The following is a 19,972-nucleotide window of genomic DNA, read 5'->3' as shown; positions in this document are numbered from 1 at the left end:
TGCTGTGGCTTTTGTGTGGAAATCTCTGTGCCTGACACTCTCCCCCTGAGCCACATGGAGACAAAACTTCACATGGAAACATCTACAGCTCCAGCACTCTGGGTGTACCCATGAGAAGGTTGTGATGTAGCTAAAGCAAGTAACAAACTGGACATTTATTGCAGGGAAGTCCTAATGTACCCTCTCTGTCTCATTTCACATCATAGTGAGAGATCAGGTCTTGTAATGGAAGGACCAAAAATCAGGGTAAATTTCCACTGGGAAAAGAGACTATTCACATGATGTTGAAAGGCCATAGCATATTAAGTATACATGTGTGTATTCACTGCACTGGTTCTGCACAAAATTATGTGAAGTCATAATTTATGTAATGTCTAAATATAGGGCAAAAGTTTAAATGCATTGAAATAAAGTGTTTTTACCTTATTGAACTGAAGTGTGCCAATATTACCATAATTAAATGGGGAAGTCAAAGCAATTCATTTTGTCTTCACTCACTGAAAATGTCATCAAAGTTGATAGTCTTACAACCTATTTTTATTTTAATGAAAACTCTTCTTTTCCCAGTGGAAAATTGTCCTTTTACAACCTCTTTTAGACAGCTCAACTCATAATCTGAAACATTCAATTACTGACCTGACATTTGCCAGAGTGAAAGACAAATTTGGGTTTTCCTTTCTTTCCAATTTGAATGAAAAAGCGCCTGATTTTTTTTTTTTTGGTCATTTCATTCTGTTTGCTTGTTTTTAATGATTTTAATAACTTTAAATCCAAAGTAGTTTGGGATTAATGAAGTTTAAGATATGGAAGTCTAATGTCTTTGAATATGCCCATGTAGACTAGTTTCAATCCGACTACTTTGAGAGACTTTGCTTTAATCAGTTTTGTTTGGAGACAGGGAAGTTTCACAGTGATTTTCTGCGTTCTTAAGCCTTAAAGTCTCTCTCTCTCCTATGAACAAGCTACAGGAGTATTTTTTAAACCCCAGTTTGGCAAGATACTTAAACATGTGCCTAATTTTTAAACATATATTTTCAAATATATTTTCACTGACTTACCTGCCTTTAGTGGAATTTCTAGGACATATCAAATGCACCCAGGCATCAGCGTCTGGCTGAGCAGCCCTGGCTCCAGGTGGACTCCTGCTGGCCATGGTGGCAACTTTGGTGAAGCAGGACTCAGTCAGGTCACAGAGCAGGAAAATTGTTAAAGGACCTCAAAATTGTGGTGAACAAAAAACTTTGGCCAAGTATCCTTCCACTTGCAAAGCTTGTGCACTCCATAGGATGAGATATTTCATACAGAGGACACAAAATGGGTGTGGAAAGCAAACAGCCAACTTTATGGCATTGCCTCAGCCAAAACTTACTGTTTTCTGGACCAAATTCTTTAAAAATTTGGTACTCATCCTGGTGACAGTCCTTCCTGACCTCAAGGAAAGTGGGATTAGCCTATTAATGAAAGTTTTTCCTCTCAGAAAGGGATTGGGAGGTTGATTTCTTGGGGGTTGCTTTTATTTTAATGTATTTAAATATTTTAAATTATATGATTCAAATATTTTAAATATTTAATTTTATTTTGTTTTGTCTTAGGCACCCCTTTTTTAAGGGGTGACCCCACCATGATCCCCCACAGGCCAACATAAGCAAGTCCCCAGATCTTCACCCAGCCTGTGTTTAACTGGGCAAGCCCTGTGCCTTTTTTGTTCATCAGCCTCTGCTCTTCCTCCTTTTGGAGGAAGGTGGACATAGCTCTTGATGCTTTGAGTAAAAGCAGTTGGATGAACCATAGTTGGGATGTTTGCACTGGAGTTTGGCCTAAGGATGGTTGTCTGGCAGCTGCATTTCCCCACCATATGAGCTGTATATTCCAGCCTGCCCACCCATACATCCTGCCTTCCCCTGTGCCAGCTCCCTTCACTGGACTTTAATCTTATTCCTTCTGGGCTCTGTCCTTCCCACTCAATATACCACTGAATATATTTAAACCTTGAGCTGTTTTCCCTTATTAAGCAGTTTATCACTGTTGCAATCTTTTTTGTATTTTTTTCTTTTAGCCAGGAGAGAAGGAAGAAATTTATTCTTTTGACCATAAATCATTTACAAAGCTGCTGGGCTGTTAATGCATTTTTTATGTCTTGGCAAACAAAAAATAGAAGTGAGTGTCTTAGTAAAGCTTTGCCAACCTGTTTTAATTTCAGCTTCCTAACCCTGGCTTTCTGTTCCCCAGTCTTGGGAGCAGGTACAATTCTTTGTAGAGGCACCAGTGGATACCTTCTCCCCAAGGAGACCACGTTGCTGTGTCAGCAGTGGCACGTGCTGTTGCCTGCACTTGGCACTGATCTGCTTCATGACACATCTCTGCTGACTGGGCTGTGCTGGGAGAATACTAGCAAAGAAATGGGATCAGGGAGGGTGGGAACTCAAGCCTATTTCTGCTTTTAGATCCTGGCAAGAGCTCTAATTAGATGCCCACTCTGGGGTAAGCCATGCTACATGCAGCTCTCAATTCATCCCATGCAGCCTCAACCTGTACTTTTCTTGCGTGGGCTCAGGTGTGGTTACAGATACCCACAGGGATGCTTGAGGATGCTTTCAGAGACAAGGGCTGGCCATGGTGGAGCTTCCCAAATGTTAAGAGCTGGCTTCAGTGAGGTTTTGCAACCTGCTTCAGGAAAATAAGGCCAATGCAAGCCTTCACTGCTCTATGTCAGCTCCGTGCATTTCCCCTCTTTCAGGAAACATAGACACCAATCTTTGTGTAAAAGGTGAATTCTCATTTTTGGTGTGCTGTGACAAGCAGTAAGATAATTAGGAGGAGGGATGTGGGAGGTTTATGTTGGCATCCCAGCTAGATGAATGGGTAAGTCTGCAGCTCAGAGCTGTTGCTGCAGGCTTTTTGCAAACTCAAGCTGAGCTTCTTACCTTAAATGTACTTGTAGGAACATTTGATAAGCTTTCATCCCCAAGTCACTTCAGCTAAAGTAACTGGCTGTGGTCATTTAAAATGTTCCCATTCCTAGACATACATTACTGTAGGATGATGCCCCTGCTGTAGCAGTGAGCAGAACAGAACAGTGTGTCTGCAATGCAGCTTTCCCTTCTCACAGCAAAGAATGTTAGAATGTCCCCACACCTTCCTCAGCAGGTTATGTTAATGCCTAGCTGTGAGGTAGAGGCACTGCTTCTTTTCAGCTTTGGCTGGCTTTGGGGCAATAACCTTGTGTTAAGCAACAAGGCAAACAGCAGAGGATGACAACATCTTAATTTACTGCAGCAGGATTCCCCAGAGCTGATCTATCACAGGAGTAGGGGGCTGAAGGAAAAGGAACTGTGTTTTCCAGTCATAGTTTTGTAAAAGACAAAGAATAGGGAAATAACTTTCTGTGCCCAGTTAAACTTGTGCTTTCCTCCTCGTCTGTGCCTGGTATTTGGAAAATAGCGTTTCAGGCATCTCTGAAGGACCTGAGGAGAGGGAAATGACTGGCTTCCTGTTCCAAGGACACACCACTCTGTTAGTACCTTGGGTATCCTGCCTTGTGTGGCCTTCAGCTTGCTTCTGTAGACAGAATGCCTGCTCCTGATTTGCCCACCTGAGTCCCAGAGTATGAGTCATTAATGACTCTGATTCTAAGCACAGCCAGGGATGGACAAAATTGACACCAAATGGTCCTACAGAGTGGGCTGAATTAGCCTTACCCACCCCTCCGCTCTCAATTTAGGGGAGAAATGAGTGAGCTCTTTCAGTTCCTGTTCCCCCCTGAGTCCTCTCTAGCCTTGCTCATCTGCTACAGCAAAAAAAACCCCAACCTCCAAAATGCAGCTGCTCCTTGAGTCCTCTGCAAATGCTGTGAATTCAAGGACTGCCAGCTCAGAGCGCAGCAGTTTCTGTTTCCAGCCAGTGCCGCATGCATCGGAGGGAAGTGTTAAACTGCCCATAATGTGCTTAATAGTGCAACACTATACCATGGAAAGGGGATTAATGCATGCCCAGAGCACAGCCATTGATTAGTTTCATCCTAGCTAATGTCATTGTAGATGCTATTTTTGTTCCTAATAATGTTCCTTTGTATTTTTATAATCTTGCTATAATACAAGGCAGTTGTTTTTCTGCCTCTAACTTGCACACATATTGCATTCAAGGCAGCTGAGACAGATGCAAGGCATCCATCCCAGCTTGCTGGAGCTGCAAAGGTGGCAGCCCTCCCAGCAGCTTCAGCAAGGCTTGATAGAAGCACATAAGAGAAGCCTGTACTGGGATCACAGCAGGAGTCCAGGACTGGGAAGGACCATTTGGGTCATCAGCTCCATGAAGCTGCATCTCTAAACCAGATTTGGGTTCTTGTTCCCTCTTAGAACATGCCAATGCTAACACTATATTCTTCTCACTGTTCAAAAACTTCTTCTGCATTTCCAGTCTGTGCCTAATTGAACAGAAGCAGTAAGATCTATTGGAAATGCACTGTTCAGGTGCTCGGGGAGTTTAACATCACGTGAACTCTGCTACCTGGAGAGCACAGCCCCTCTCGATTTCCCTGGCAGGTTTGATACTCAGCAGTTCAGCAAAGCAAAATCTTGAGGTCTAAACCTGAGCACATGAGGATCTCACACTAATGGGGACCCTCTGAAGATACCTGAAGCTGTCTGGCTTGTTCAGCAGGATCCAGGGAGTCTGTGCCATAAACAGGGAAGGAATCAAATTCCTCAGTATGTCATGAGAGCCCCTTTCATACCCCTGCAAGAGCTAATCCAGCTCCTCTGACAAGGACATGGAAGGGAACTGACACCATTCTAGAAGTATGTGCAGCTGAAAGCTTTTCTGAAAGCTTTTCACTTTTTTGTTTTTTTGGTCATAGAGTCCATTCTTCGTCCTGTCTACGGCTGCAGATTGGGGAGGTCAGCACAGGGAGATATGCTCTATGTCATCCCAATCAGTCAGTTTGAAATCTTCCTCCCAACTGGCCTGCAGAGAAAGACTTATTTCCAAAAGACAAGATGGCAGAGGTGATGGTGACTGATGCTCACTTGTCAGCAGCTGAGGCCAGAGTGGAGTGGGTCAGCAGGAATTCTCCCCTGTTAGTTTTCTCTCTAGTTCAGATGAGGTTATAAATGGTAAGGAAGAAGGGTCAGTGTGATCAGCAGAGTTTCAGAGGTACTGAACAGCTACTCCAGTTCTTGGCAAGAAACACTGCAGGGCTCAACTTCAAGACCCTGACACTGTGTTTTCTCCCTGGATTAGTGTCTGCTAGCCTGTGTATCCTACAGGTTGGGCAGCAATCTGAGATTACTCTTACTAGAGTAAAAAGGGTCTTTTCACTTGGGAGGCTCTATGCTGTGGGGATGACTTCATACCACCAGCTGTATGTGATGGTTTCTCCAGGGATAAAGGTGCCTATTGGCCTGCATTTAACAGGAATACTAACACTAGAAACACCTCAGAAGAAAAGTTAGAGTCATAGTTTTAATACCTGTTTTACAGAGACCTTGCTCTAAACCATAATAGATGGGATGATTTTCCTGCTGTTTGTTCCAGTCTATCCTGCAGAGCCAGCGAATATAGGAGGGGAAGTGTTGGAAATTATTATATACACTTTTCCATTGTCCCCCACAGGTTACTATCCCATTGCTAGACCTGTCAGCCTCTTGTATAACATGTACCCTCAAACTGGGGCACAAAAGCAATCCCCCTAAGAATGTCTGGAGCAAACTTTACTCTCTTGCTGTGAGCTGGCAGGGGGGCTATTGTTTGCTGGAACCCTTCTTTCCTCACTCCATTACTCCCATCATTATTGTTCCAAGGAGGTTTCTACCAAGCATCCTTCCCAGGAAAATTTGTGCTAGGCCACCTTGGACTCAGGATGCAGTCTACTATGACAGTGTGAATCTGTCCCAGATGCCTGCCCTGCAGAATGACTTTGGAGCCCGGAAGCTTTTCCATGGTAGAATTTCCTTAGTGAACTGGAAATAGTCTAGCTGGGCATAAATTCAGATCTGTGCTCCATTGCAGTGCTTGGTGATGTTGGTTCCCCAAGCAGGTGGAGTCTACTGCAGGCTTCCTCCAGACACTGGGGTGGGTAAATACTGTGTTTGGTTAGATGGACCCTGAGGTAGCAAGTGTGCCATGTCCAGAATGAAGCAGGACACACAGTCCCTGGTGAGAATGGCCAAGGCCAGTATTTAAGCATCTTGTTGAGCAGCCAGTTTGGATGCTGTCATATCATGCTTGATAACTTCAATGTTTTCTGTGTTTGGAACTGCAAGCCAGGCTCCTTCAGGGGCTTTTGAGTGTTTGCTGCAGAGGCAGGTCCTATGGCAGGTGTACTGCCTGGATGTGCTCCTGTCTCCTGCTGCTGTGAGTCACTCCTTCCTGGGTTGTAGGTTTTGCTGCTGCCCAATGTGCTGGGCTGGCAGTGTACCTCAGCTCATTCGGGGCGGGAGACATTTCTCTTCTTTAGCACAGGGGTTAGCTTTGGTCCCAGACTCAGAGATGTGAAGCAGGCAAAAGGCACAGCAACTTGTATTTTCCTTTCATCTCAAGAAAAAGACTGCTCTGCAGTTTCTCCCTCCATTGCCTGCGGTTGCCAGATGGAACACTGTGCTTCTATCCTATTCTTAAAACTTCTGTGCGACCTCATCTTTGCCTCTCTAACAAGGGACCCAAAATGTCATACTGCCAAAGGAATCTTCCCCAGCATGTGGCAACAGCATTGGTAATTGTGCTGGGACAGGCAGGAGCCATTCCAGCCATTCCCTGGGTTTCAGATGCAAGCTGAATCAGCTTGAAGCTTTATTCTCATTTTCCCCACAGCAACACACATTCCTGCACATTTTCCCTTGAGGTCTGGTGATGCAGAATGCACACAGCTGAGGGTTTCTTACATCCCTTTCACACCTTCTTCCCTCCTTCCTCCCCTGGCCATTTGCTTCCCTGGCTTGCCAGCACTGCAGAGTGAGCTTGTACTTTGGTCTCTACCTTTGGGTATCAGGAGTTTGCTGCTAGCAAGTGCCAAAAGGTGCTGATTCTGCTGGTGATCTCTGGAAGAAAGGTGTGGCAGTGAGTGGGAGCTGGGAACATTTTTCTACCAACTTAGAATGAGTCAAAGTGCTTAGATTTGCCCATGTCTTTCAGCTTCACTGTATATTCTGAAAGCTCTGTGAAGCTTGCAACCCCTCTAGGGCAGCTAGAAAATGTGGCAGCATCTGACTCCTCCTTACACTCACCAGGGAGGGCAATGTGTGCTGTGGGACTGTGTCCTACGTGCCTGTGTCATGATGTATAAATTACCTACCTAGACTCCTTCATGCATACCAGGGAGAGAGCTGAGATGCTACTTGGAAAAGCAGCAGCAGCAGCGAGCCATCAAAAATGAAATCAGTTCTGTTGCCAGGATAATTACTTGATCCTAAAAATGTGAAGAAATTCTGAAAGAGCCTCTGCAGCCAACACATTCTTCTGCTGACTGGTTTGCTGGTAGGGGACAGAAAAATGGAGCATCCCTTCTAATTAGTGATGGGAGCTTGCTGCTTCAGGATCAAAGGAGAACGCTGTTTGCTGAATCAAGCTAAGATCAAAGTGTTCTATGTACAGGAAGGGCCCATTCCTCTTTCTGCTGACAGTGGTGTACCCTGCTCATCCTCTGGGCATGCTGCTTACAGGGCTGCTTAATTACTAAGTAAGGACGAGACTGCAGTCACAAGAGAGGGTGTAATGGCCATTGTAATCCAATTCTGAGAGATGATTTGGTGGTGATCGATTCTTTGTCTCTCTGAAGTCATTAAACTTCTGAATGCTTAGAAAATACCTGGATTGTGTAACTTTGCAGAAGGAGACTTCTTACAATATCCTTTGCTTGATTTTTCTGACCTCTTATGTGTAATTTGACTTAGTAGGCTGTATGTGTGTGCATATATCTATATTTGCATTTATATCTACTCCAGGGAATTGAAGTCCTCATTCCTTAGGCTGCATTGAAAAATCCTTATCCCAATAGATATGCTAAATTGGAAATCTCTTTTTCCCTCTCTCCTCTGCCTCCCTCCTCTTGCATTAATACAAACCCACATTTTTGCAATGCCTAATTTTGAAATGTTTAAACACAGATAATTTGGTTGAGTTTTCCTAGTAGGTGTCACCCTGGGCATACAGGTTTTTAAGTGTATATGACTTTGTGTGCATCCATGTTTTGGGCCATGACTGTTAGTGTGGAAGAATGCAGTCACAAAGATACTTGCATAGATGGACAAGTGCATATGTAAATGTTACATTTTTTTAGTAGTCTTGAGATGGTGCAGCTTCTGAAAAGGGTTTGATCTTTGCTCTTTAGGCTGTCTCACCAGGAGTCATCTTATAGTACTGCCAACCCAGTGCTGTGCTAACACACCACCCTACCTCCCTGCTCATGCTGCTGGAAGAAGTCTTTGCCTACATCTCCTCTTGCCTTGTTCAGTCTTTCTTGTCAGAAGTGGCTCTGTTTTCTCCAGCTGTAGCCCTGCAGGTGCCACTCAGCTTAACAAAATGAGCCTTTAAGTGACACCTGCCTTGTACACCAGAAGAGCCAAAAAAAGGGACAAAGAGCAGTTGGCATGCCCTGGGCTGCCTGAGGAAAAGGCAACCTGAGGAGCTGGCTTGCCTGGTGGCTTAACAAGGCAGAGATAGAACAGTGTGGTGTGTGTGTGGGTGCTCATCTTGCAACCAGGTTCAAACCTTGACAAGAAAAATGAATGGAAACCTCAGCTCCTCCTTAGTGCTTCCCTGCACCATGGCATTCAAATTAAAAGGGATGCTGTGTTGCCTTGAAAGGAAAAGGAGATAATGTGGGCTGTAGGGTGTTGCAGCATAAGAGTGGGATACTGGCAGGGAAAAAGGAAAAAAGTGTTTTCTTTAATTTTTAAGATCGCTCATGAATATATTGGGAAGTTCTCAAATGTAGCAAAAATATTTTTACGGTAAATAAATTACGTACGTTCTATTTTCGTGTTTTTATTATTCTTCAGGATGTTTACAATCAACTAATAATAAATATTAGGAGTAGGAAGAGGGTGATTAGACACAAAAATCTCATCATCTTGATGACTGAGTGATTGATGTAACTAATTCTGCAAACCAAACTGCAAAGTCTAACTTTTCCAGTAAATTGGAACACTCACACTTAGGTATTACTTTTCTGAATGACAAGAATTTGAATATGTGGGTTTTTCATGGAACAGAAAGTGGAACGGATAAGGAATGAGGCTGAAAAACACATAGTGCTGTTCCAAATTGGATGAGTAGTTTCTTTTCCTCTCATGGAGAGGATCTCATTAAATCCATTCTGAACATAACAGAAGAACTTCCCACACCATGTTGGAGAGAGAGGTCAATCCAATAGATGTTCAAATCGTTGTGACTCCCTGTACACTGGTTAGCACATGGATGATGCTAGACTGGATGAGTAGTCATGGCAAGATAGGCTTCAAATTTCAGCCTATGGAAGAGACAATTCCTTGTTGGAGTCGCATTCAGCAAGAGAGATCTCCAAAGTTGACATGGATCCCTTCTGGGCTTTGGGCTACTCCCACTGCCTGGCCAGCCGTAAGAAAATGAGGAGTCCAAATCCATTCCCAGCCTGTTGCCCACAGACACAGCTGGAAGGCAGATGCCTTGTGATAAAAGGTGATGCTTATTACTGGCTCTTCAAGTTATTTACTTCTGCTTGCTACTGACAGACTTGCATAGGAGATTGATGGATTAAGCTTCCACCAGCTGTTTCTCATCCAGCCACCTAATTCTCTGAGATGTTAGCATTGGAGATTAACTGTTTCCCTTGGAGTTACCAAAACGTTTCATATTTTTAAATATGACCCAAGACAATGAGGAAAGTCAGACTCAGAGTGCTTTTTTCCCCCAAAGAAAGAAACATGTGAACTTCACTTGAAGAGGTTAAAGTGTAATTTTGTCTGACTCTGCTCTGAATCATTTCTGAGCCTGCTTGAACTACCTGGGTCTTTAAAGGTAGGAGATGTGGAAAAATGAATGGAAGTTTGGAGGAGGTGGCTGAGTATTTGCCAAGTCCTGGTGTACTGCAACTCTGGAGCAGTCAGTTCAAACACCAAAACACATGGAAGGCTGTGCAGGTGCTAGAATCTTTGGATCTGTAGCATCTGAAGCTCAGCACTTCCAGGCTCTAGTGCTCCATTTCTACCTTAGGCACCCTGGGAGGGATCTCAGCAGACAAGCATGTGGGGACACTCCCCTTTTCCTCAGACATCAACCTGTTCCATATCTTAGTAGTTCAGATAGAAAACTATTCTCATAAAGCATTTCACCTTCAGCAAAGCACTGTCTCTTGGCAGAAAATAGAAACTTTGCAAGCAGCCCTTCCTGGATTCAGCAAGAGAATGGGGTGGTCTGCAGACAGCACCTGAATGTTAGCAGTATTCTGCTGTTGGCTTGGAGCTTGAAAACTCCTTCTCTTCTTCTCTAGCACTCTCCTACATGCTTTGAACAAGAAAATGGTGAGCTATCATACAGAGACATAGCTTTTTTGTAGTCGATATTTTGATTTTGCAGGGAAAAATGGTTTAAAGCATTTTAGGGCTACTCAAAGGGGCGGTGGAGACCCCTTGGTTAGTTTCATTTGACAAGGCTTTGGTGGTAGGAACAGAGGTATTTCCCTGTGTAACTTGCAGTCTTAAAATGGCAGCCTTGAGCTGCTGTACTGGGAAGCTGGGGCTTATCAGGCTTTTGTCTTTGTCCATGTATGTGGAATGCTAAGAAGTGAAAGGTGGAAATTCAGAAAAATAAATGAGATTTGATGAGATCCTTCATTAGCAATAGTAATTTTTCATCAGCTAAACAGAAGTGACTGGACTGGAAAATATTTCAAATTTTAACCCTTTAAATTAAAAATGTTGTTAAAATAGTTCTGGTCTTGCTGTACTTTATGAGGCATAGAACTGGGAGGAGAGCTGTGTTTCTTGGTTAATATTACAGTTTCTTTTTCTCATTCCCTGATGTTTGGTATCATTAAGATTGATGGGTTTGAAAACATATGTCTTTCTCTTAGATACAGCTTGGTTGTTCTTGTAACCCTTTGCCTGTTGTCAAAAAAATCACTGCTGTTCTGAGAGGCTCTGAAACTAGAGTACCCTCATGTAAAAGGACCACATATGTACATTTGTCTGTAAAAAACGTGCATGAGAGCAGAGTGATCTGTGAGGAATGAATATAATTCCTTTTAGACTGATGTACAGTTGTGTAGGAATGTGTGAGAATCCAGGCCTTCCCTCTGGCTTCCCTGGAAGGCCTGGGACCCTGGCAGGGGGTCAGGAACACCCCTGTACAGAGCCCCCAGAGACACTGTCTCTGATCCCTGTCCATGGAAAAGAGATTTCAATCTTACAGGATGAATTACAAGCTCTGAAGTGTTTGATATAAGTAATAATTAAGTGTGGCACGGGTGCAAAAGTAAAATTTTAGGATTCTAGATTAGGGGTTCAGAGGGGACAAGATGGAGAAAATGGGTGTTTCTTGTCCTTTTTCTCCTTCTTCATGCCCTCCATGTTTCACTGTAGTGTTGGCATTTTTCTATTTGTTTAGGCTGGGGACACACTGTTCAACGTAGGTGACAGATATTGGCACGTTATTGTAAATACAGCACAGGTAGTTTCTGGTATATAATGTCTGTAACATCCCACTGAGGGCAGAGCCCCACACGCTGCCCTGCAGGACAGACCTGCGGCAGGGCAGCAGAACATGTTAGAGATAAGCAAGAATAAACAACCTTGAAACCAGCACAGACGAATTATGGCTTCTTCTTTGGCAACGGGGCAGAAAGACAGAGACTTTCTACAATCTCGGAGTCATCAATACCTCAGATTCTGACAAGAATGGGATGCTGTGTTGTGACCTGCCACTGGGGCCACCTGCAGAGCTTTGAACTGTGTGTCCTTCTCCTGAAATGCTTGAACCATATGTCCTTCTCTTTCCAGGTCTGGTGTGTCCTCTGGAGGTGTCAGTCAGTTCAGGGAGTATCCAGGTTGCCCGAGGCCAGACAGCAGTGTTGCCCTGCACCTTCACCACTAACGCTGCTCTCACTAACCTTAATGTCATCTGGATGGTCATTCCTCTTTCCAACGCCAACCAGCCTCAACAGGTAGGTCTTTTCTGATGGGAGCATGTATTTCCTTGGGGTTTTCCTGTTCCCCACCATGTTCTGGATGTAGGCCCTCTACAATGCTGAGTCTATGGCTGTCCCAGAACTTCATTGTCCCTTCACTGCTGAAAGTACCCTCTGGATATTACATGGATCTGTTTTCTTCGGTGTTTTGTAAACAGATGCACATTGTGTCCTTGGCTGGATGTGCAGTTGGGGCAAGTGTATGTGATACTGTGTTGCTGCCCTAGGCCTCTGATGTTTGTGTGTTCAAGAGACCACAGGAGTTGTAATCCAGGTTTTGGTGCACTGGATGTGGAATTTGGAGGGCCTGGGAGTAGCTGCAGCTTTAAACCTGTGAAATCTATGTAAAATGTCATCTAACACATAACTGCTCATAGATTCATAGTAACCTTTTACTTCCCTTTTTTCCTTCACTGTCTATAGCTTTTGCAACACTAGCAAATGAGAGTATTTAATGATGGGCACAAAAATCATAACCTGAGATATGCTGGCCTGTATTTTTGCCCACATACTCTGACAACAGAAGAACACCATTTCTCTGAAATACATCTTGGGTCACACTGCCCTCATCACATTTTGTATTCAGTGTGAGAACCTGCAGTCAAGAATACTTGCTCCTCAGGGACTTGGTCTGAGCACAGTCTGAGTGGCAGAGGCCGTGCAGGTTCGAAGGTTGCACTGCCTGTCATTCAGCTCATCCCAACGATATTCAGTGAGCAGTGTCAAATCATGGCAGGATCTTACTGACAGACACTCAAAATGATACTGTCCATTGGGCAGATGCTTTTCATCAAAATATTCACTGACCTGCAGAGAGCCTCTGCTTCTGTACATTGATCCTGTCCAGATGGGTAATGACTATCATATGAGGGAGACTGGTATTGCCAATCCAGCTACGCCAGAAGATTTGGGTATCTTTCTGGTCTGTTACCTTTACAAACATTTTTATTGATGTGAAATGGGCTACAAAGTGTTCCTGTTTTGGAAAAAGCACCTGTGCTAGGATGTAAATTGAGGTTTGGTTATTCAGAGATCCTTTAGTAACTGGTCCTTTTGTCTTTGGAAGCTCATGTTTTGCTTGCTGTTCTTCCTCCTTGCTCAGTTCCTGTGGAGTGTTGTTTGAGCCTTCCTTTCTTTTCCAGGTTATTCTCTACCAAGGGGGTCAGATCTTTGGTGGTGCACCCCAGTTCTATGGGCGAGTGGGGTTTGCTGTGACAATGCCAACCACCAGTGCCTCCATCTTCATCAACAACACTCAGCTATCGGATACTGGCACCTACCAGTGTTTGGTCAACAATCTTCCCGACCGAGGCGTCAGGAATATTGGAGTCATTGGACTGACTGTCTTGGGTGTGTTTATTGGTATTATGGGTGGGGGTCAGGGGCAAGGGGACCTCTGTGCATGATAGTGCATCATGAACAATATGGTACTGTGTGTCTTTGAGCCCACCGACATCCCGTGGGGAGGAATAGGCTGCCTTGTGGGTACTGTGGGATTTTGTAGGGCACACAGACTTCATATGCAGGCAGTGTGTAATGAAGTTTTAAAATATGGTGGAGAGAAAGTTTTTGTGGTGGTGTTGTGATATGGAGTTGCAAAGAAGCAGAAATAAAGTATGAGGGCATCCTGGAGGGCTGAATGGAGAGTAAGGGGTTTGGTGCATAGCAACAGGAGGAGAGAATGACTTTATATCTTTGCTTCCTTTCCATGAAAACTGTTAATTCTGGATGCTCCCACTGATGCTAAATATTCCAAAGTGCATGCCATTATAGAGATATGAAAGCAAAACCCAATCACAGTAAATTCTGTCTGCCACTATGTTAACTTTCACCATCCTTGCTGTCTCCAAGACAGAAATATTCACCTTTTTTTCAATGGAGGGATCTAAGAGAACTGAGTCCTGTGAAAGCCAGCAGTAGTCTGTAACCCCGATGGGCTGGTGGGTCAGGAATATTTGTCTGAATTGTCACCTCCCAAACCATAATGAATTTTTGTCTGCTGACTCGTTCTTGTCCCCTTGACAGCTCATGCTACTGTCCTTGCTTTCCCCAGCAGCACATGTCCAGAGTAAGCCTACATTCCACTGTTTGGTCACGTTTCCTGATTTGCTGTCACCTTCCCCTCTTCTCTCGCAGTTCCTCCCTCTGCCCCGCTTTGCAGAATCCAGGGGTCCCTGGACGTGGGCAGCGATATCACACTGACCTGCAGCTCGGAAGAAGGCATCCCCCGGCCAACATACCTCTGGGAGAAACTCGACAATGTCCCCAAGTTGCCCCCAACTGCCACACAAGGTGCTCATTCTGTTGATTATCGTCTTATTTCCCAGGTGGCAGCCTGGGCTGTCCCTTGTCTGAGCTGCCAGAGGTGGCATGGCTCATTGAGCATCTGCCATAATTTGCATGGTCCCTTTATTGGAACGAAGATTCCTAAAGCCCATGGTGGATGGGGTACCCTCCAGTGGCCACTTACATTTTTGAGGGTTTTTTTTGTCCAGAAACATTTTCCCCATTGAAAAACAAGGATTGGGTTGAATGGAAGAGGGAGAGAGTGATTTCTGGATGTTCGCATGTGGCTGGAAATTTCAGCTGCCAATTTACCTGCATTTTAAACCAAATAAAAGGTTTATAGAATGGAAACAGGGAAAGGAGAGGCAGAATCATCCCAGGAAAATATGGTCAGCTTCCCACACTTATGCCACATTTCTCCAGTAAATTACTGCCAGAGCTGCTTTTCAGATGTACAGAGATACAGGGCTCTGATCAAACTGGTGTTTCCCAGCCTCAAGTCCTGCCCTTAGGTTTTCTTAGCCTAGGTGTCCTGATCAAATACTGATAGCTGTACTTTTGCCCTTTATTTTGCTGTATTTTGAGAATATGGCAGCTTTCAGTTTCATAAAATTCAGGAATGAAGAATATTGGCAGAGCAGGAGATGGGGAGCCCAGGGATGGGAGAGTAGGGATTCTGCAGAGCAAGACTGAATTCAGCAAGTAGATCTGGGTATAGGTAATTTTGCATCTATTTCTTCCCTGTTCTCGCACAACACTGAGAGTCCCAAGCTTTCATCTGCAGAAATTCCTCTATAAGAAGAGAAAGAAACATCTAGTGTAAGCTCCTTAAGGCCTAATCTTGTCTCTGTGTGTGTATGTGCATGCACAATGCTTCCATCTAAAGGTTACTTCCTAATTTATTTCTCTCTTAATAGTCTCACACCAAAATTCTCTATTTGCTGGATTTGCCTTTTCATGGTTTTCTTCAAGCTGGGGAGGGATTTAAATCCTTCTTTTCTCTCTGACTAGACCAAGTCCAGGGCACTGTCACTCTCAGAAATATCAGCACTGCGTCCTCAGGTCTTTACCAATGTGTGGCTTCAAATGCCATTGGAACCAGCACTTGCCTTCTGGACCTGCAAGTCATTGCACGTAAGTATTTTGCCAGGACAGGCTTGGCCACCTGCTTCTGTCTTGTGACAGTAAGGTGTGTAACCATATTTGCTGTGAGCCACCACGTGCCTCTCTATCAGAAGATAATCATGCCTTGGAATGGGAACATTGCCTTTCTCCCCTCCCAAGCCTCGAGAGGGCTTCATGTGCTTCATGTGCTTACAGATGGCCACAGCCCATCCCTGATTTCTTCTCCATGCTCTGTTCAATCATCTCCACAGCTCACCCTCGGAGTATCGGCCTGATTGCAGGAGCAGTGGCCACAGGTGCTGTTGTGCTCATTGTTTGCATTGTGTTGGTGGCTGTAGCACTGTTCTATTGGAAAAATAAACACAAAGAAGAGGAAGAGGAGGAAATTCCTAATGAGATAAGGTAAGGGTCAGGGAAAGCTAGTGGCGGGGGACCTCCGAGCAAAAGCTGCAGCTGACAGCTGAATGGGAAACCTCATTTTTGTTAATTCTGGGTGTGTTCCCTGGGATCAGGGAAAGATGTCCTTATATGTTCAGAAAATGGAGGGAGAAAATGAAGAATGGTAACAATACATTTTGTTTTCAGTATCGCCTATAATGCCTTTAATCCCTCTGCCAGCAAGAAGGATGGGACTTCATGTCGTTAACTCTGTAGGAGAATGATGTGGTGGGAATTCTGACCCATAATGCCATAGTGAAAAGCTCTGGAGATATGACTGTGATATTTTCCCGTCACAGAGGTCACAGTCACAGTTATCACTGTCTGGCACTGCCTGACTTTCTCTGTAGACACATGAGCATGGGTAATTTGCCTCAGTGGCAAATTTGGCACATGGAGCACACAGGTAGGTCCTACAGAGAGCGATGAGCAAATGGGCCAAGGAGCAATCTGATTCACACTGGTGCTGTCCTTCTCCTTGAATCAATGGTGTTGACCCCAGCATGGTGGTTGGGGGTGGGGGTGTTGGACAAGTGGGCCAGTGTCCTCCATATGCCCTCACACCTTCTCCTTCCCAGGGAGGATGACCTGCCACCCAAATGCTCCTCTGCCACCAAGACGTTCCACGCTGACGCGTCCTCATCAGAGAACGACACCCTCACCTCGTCCAACACCTACAACAGCCGCTACTGGAACGACCCCAAAGCCAACCATGCCACAGACTCCTTCACCCGCTTCAGCAACAGCAACGATGCTCACCAGCCCCCCTTCTCCCGCTCAGGGAGCACCAGTGCCCGCCCCGTCTACGCCAACGGCGGCCACCCATCCCCGGCTCCCCCTAAGACGCTGGTGGTGACGGCCAGCACGGCGCCGTCGCCTCAGGAGGTGATCCGGAGCAACGGCTCGGTCAGCAGGAAGCCGCGGCTGCCGCACACCCGTTCCTACGCGGTCAGCCAGGCCACGCTGGAGCGGATTGGGGCTGTCCCCGTCATGGTGCCCGCCCAGAGCCGGGCTGGCTCCCTGGTGTAGGACTGTGTTGGCAGCTGAGAGCTGAGCAAGGGGCCTCTCATCCCCTGGCGTGGGGTGAAGACACCCTACTCCTTCCTGAAAGGCAGCGAGGCGGTGGGGGGGTCACACATTCACCTCTCCACCTGCCCTCCCCTCTCGAGGCTGCTGCCAGCTGGTGGGACAGCCCTGGCCAAGCCGCTTCCCCCCAGCTGCTGGAGCTCCTCATGCCAATGGACGCCACGGATGTGCCAAGGCCGGAGGATCAGGGAGGTCGGGATGCGCTCCCAGGCTGCTGGACCCCAGCTGGGACATGCACTCGGGCCTGACCCTGGGGGGAACTTTTGCTTTTTTTTTCCTGTTGGTTTTCTTGGGGACTGATTCCATCCATTGGGGTCTTTCAGGGAGGTTTGGGAGTTATATATATATATTATTTTTTTTCCATTGTTGTTGCTGTTTTGTTTCCAAGAGGATGACGACCTGTGTTAGGGCAGGGAAGGCTGCGCAGCCCCAGCTTCCCATAGCCCTGGCCCCGCTGTTGGATTAGGGAGAGCTGTGCACTGGGGCTGGGTTTGGGGAGGCATGGGACAAGCTGGAGGGGTGAGATGAAGGCACAGCCACCAGCCCAGTCAAGGGGATGGGTGGGTGAGGGTGTGGGCCAGGAAGCATTTGTCTTTATTTTTTGCAGTTCTTCCCCCCACCTCAGCACACACAGACACACACACACAGACAGACACATGCAGATCCTCAGACTGGGTGTTTCTCCTGCACTGGGTTGGAGTGCCACCAGAGCCCTGTTTATAGCTGTGGAGGATGCAGCCATCTGAGCATCTTTCCTTGAGACGCTCGGTGCAGGGCAAGGCTGCACCGCTGCTGCTGCTGTTGCTGCTGCTCTAGGGCTTGGATCTCTTTTTTTTCCTTTTCTTGGGGTGTTGCTGGGGGTTATTCAGGAAGCAGAGAGGAGCCAGATGGTGTCACAGACCACCAGGCAGGTTCATGAGGCATCTGTTGCTCCTGGGCTTCTCTGATTTAGGGCAAGTGTCTTCAAACCCAACAATTTTGATGTTTGCATGGTGGATTTTATTCATCAGGCTGTGCAGGGCTGGGCAGCATGGCAGGGCTTGAAGCCTTCACAGAGAGGCATCAGAGTTTTCATTCCTGCTCTCCCACAGACTTGTTAGCAGGATTTGTTTCCTGCTTTAGAATGCAGAGGCTTAATGAAAGCCCACACACTATCTCTCTGCCTCCCCCACTTCCCTCGATGTCCTGGGACTGGGTACTGGTGGCATCTGCCAGTGGCCCTGCCATCTCCTTGCAGCCTGGCAGGTGGTTGTGGCTGTCACCTCTACTTTTTTTTCTATTGCAACTAAATAGCCTTAATCAAAGCCAAGAGTTGAAACCTCTGAAGGAACCTGATGCCATTTGGAGGGCTGGACTGAGGGCTGGGATTTCCTCTCCTAGAGAGCACTGGTTCAAAGAGGCCATGCCTGGATAGATGTTTTGGCCCTCCTGCATAACACCAAGCCTTGCACAGGCAAAGGCAGTGATCACCTCAAAAAAGCACCAGAGCCCTCCCAGGTCTGCTCTTGGAAAAGCAACGTGGGGAGTCACAGGTGACTTCCATAGTTCTCACATTGGAAAAAGGGTCTGTTTAAGCCAACAGACTCTTCCTCATCCCCACTTTCCTTGTCCCGGCACGGCTTTACTTTCCCTAGCAGTGCACAAACCTTGGGCAGGGCCTTCTACCTAAGCAGTACAAATGCAAGCACAGACTCTGAGGAAGAGGAGGGAGAAGTGAGGGCTGGGTTCCCACATGGACACACTGGCTTTTTGGGAGACTGGGAGCTCCCAAGCAGCGCTAGGTTTGAAGCTTGGCTGAGATTTTGTGCCTTCTTTTCTTAAAAAAAAAAAAAAAAAAAAAAAAAAAAAAAAAGGAAAAGGAGATTAAAAAAATCCAACTTCCCTTCTTTCCCCCTCTATAGCACTGCATCCAGAAATCCAGAATGTGCAAACCCCCCTGGTGGTGCAGGAAGGCGGTTTCTCTGTGTGCACACATTCACTGGAGCAGTCCTGTTTCCTGCCTGTCTGCTCACATTGCTGCTGGGGGGTAGGATTGATGGGGGGAAAAAAGTGGCTTTAGAAACCCTATTGTGGGAAGAAAAAAACCCCAAAACAATCAAAGAAAAGCCCAGACACATTCTCTCTGCTTTTGTAACAACCCCTGTGTGACATTTACAGGAACACTGCCCTCAGCAGGCACCCTCCTCTACTGGGAAAGCTCTTCTGGTTCCTGCCCTCCATAAGACTGTTTGCTCCTCTTTCTTTGTTCTTTCTAATTGTATAAAATTCAATAAAATTTTATTCATATAAGAAAAGGACTTCTGCCTGCCTGCTGCTGCTTTTTTCTTCCTCCTACCTAATTCTGTAACTGCAATGACTTTGGCCATTAATACTTATCCTTGATGTGACTGGCAGTAGGCAGTGACCACACAACCGAGAGCTGAATGTTATTAGGCCAGCCTATTTGGTAGTGAGCTCTGGTACTAGAGCCTTGTTTTTCACATTCATAATAGTCTGACACATTACCCTTGAATGTACAGTTTCCCAGGCTTGCAAGGTCGCTACTTCTCTAGCCAAAGGTGAGTTTTATTTTCTGTCTTTTGGCAGGGGAGACCCTATACTGGTTTGAGTGATGTGGGAAAATGGTTTTTTTTATAATTGCGAAATTTTGCTCATGTATTGGTTTTCCAAGCAAAATCATGGCATCTTTAAAATCTAAGATTCAAAATCTAAGTCACTGACTTTCTTAGATAAGTTTGATGGGGGAACTTTTAGGAATTTAACTGAAGTGCTGATCCCCATAGACAGAGCATGTAAAGTTTCAGTGTCTGAGTGTTCACACTCTCAGGGCATAAAGGGACTGCAAAGCATATACTTCTTAGTCTGTATCAACAGCTGCTA

General features: G+C 45.7%; 1 protein-coding gene across 3 annotated transcripts in view; it reads left to right on the top strand.

Annotated features, from left to right (window-relative positions):
• Window positions 1–19,389, top strand: part of IGSF11 (immunoglobulin superfamily member 11) — a 111,385-nt gene extending 91,996 nt beyond the window's left edge. For all 3 annotated transcript variants that reach the window (XM_072925312.1, XM_012569960.5, XM_030265898.4), the window contains exons 2-7: window positions 11,970–12,133; window positions 13,300–13,507; window positions 14,294–14,449; window positions 15,455–15,577; window positions 15,820–15,970; window positions 16,585–19,389. In XM_072925312.1, coding sequence (XP_072781413.1) covers window positions 12,095–12,133; window positions 13,300–13,507; window positions 14,294–14,449; window positions 15,455–15,577; window positions 15,820–15,970; window positions 16,585–17,035 — 1,128 coding nt within the window. In that variant the 5' untranslated portion in view covers window positions 11,970–12,094 and the 3' untranslated portion in view covers window positions 17,036–19,389. The remainder of the gene's footprint in view (window positions 1–11,969; window positions 12,134–13,299; window positions 13,508–14,293; window positions 14,450–15,454; window positions 15,578–15,819; window positions 15,971–16,584) is intronic.
• The last annotated feature ends 583 nt before the right edge of the window (window positions 19,390–19,972 follow it).

Source organism: Taeniopygia guttata, chromosome 1 (assembly GCF_048771995.1).
Source record: "Taeniopygia guttata chromosome 1, bTaeGut7.mat, whole genome shotgun sequence".
NCBI classification, from domain to species: domain Eukaryota; kingdom Metazoa; phylum Chordata; class Aves; order Passeriformes; family Estrildidae; genus Taeniopygia; species Taeniopygia guttata.
The sequence above is the reverse complement of the archived record's forward strand: the minus strand, read 5'-3'. Positions and strand labels throughout refer to the sequence as shown.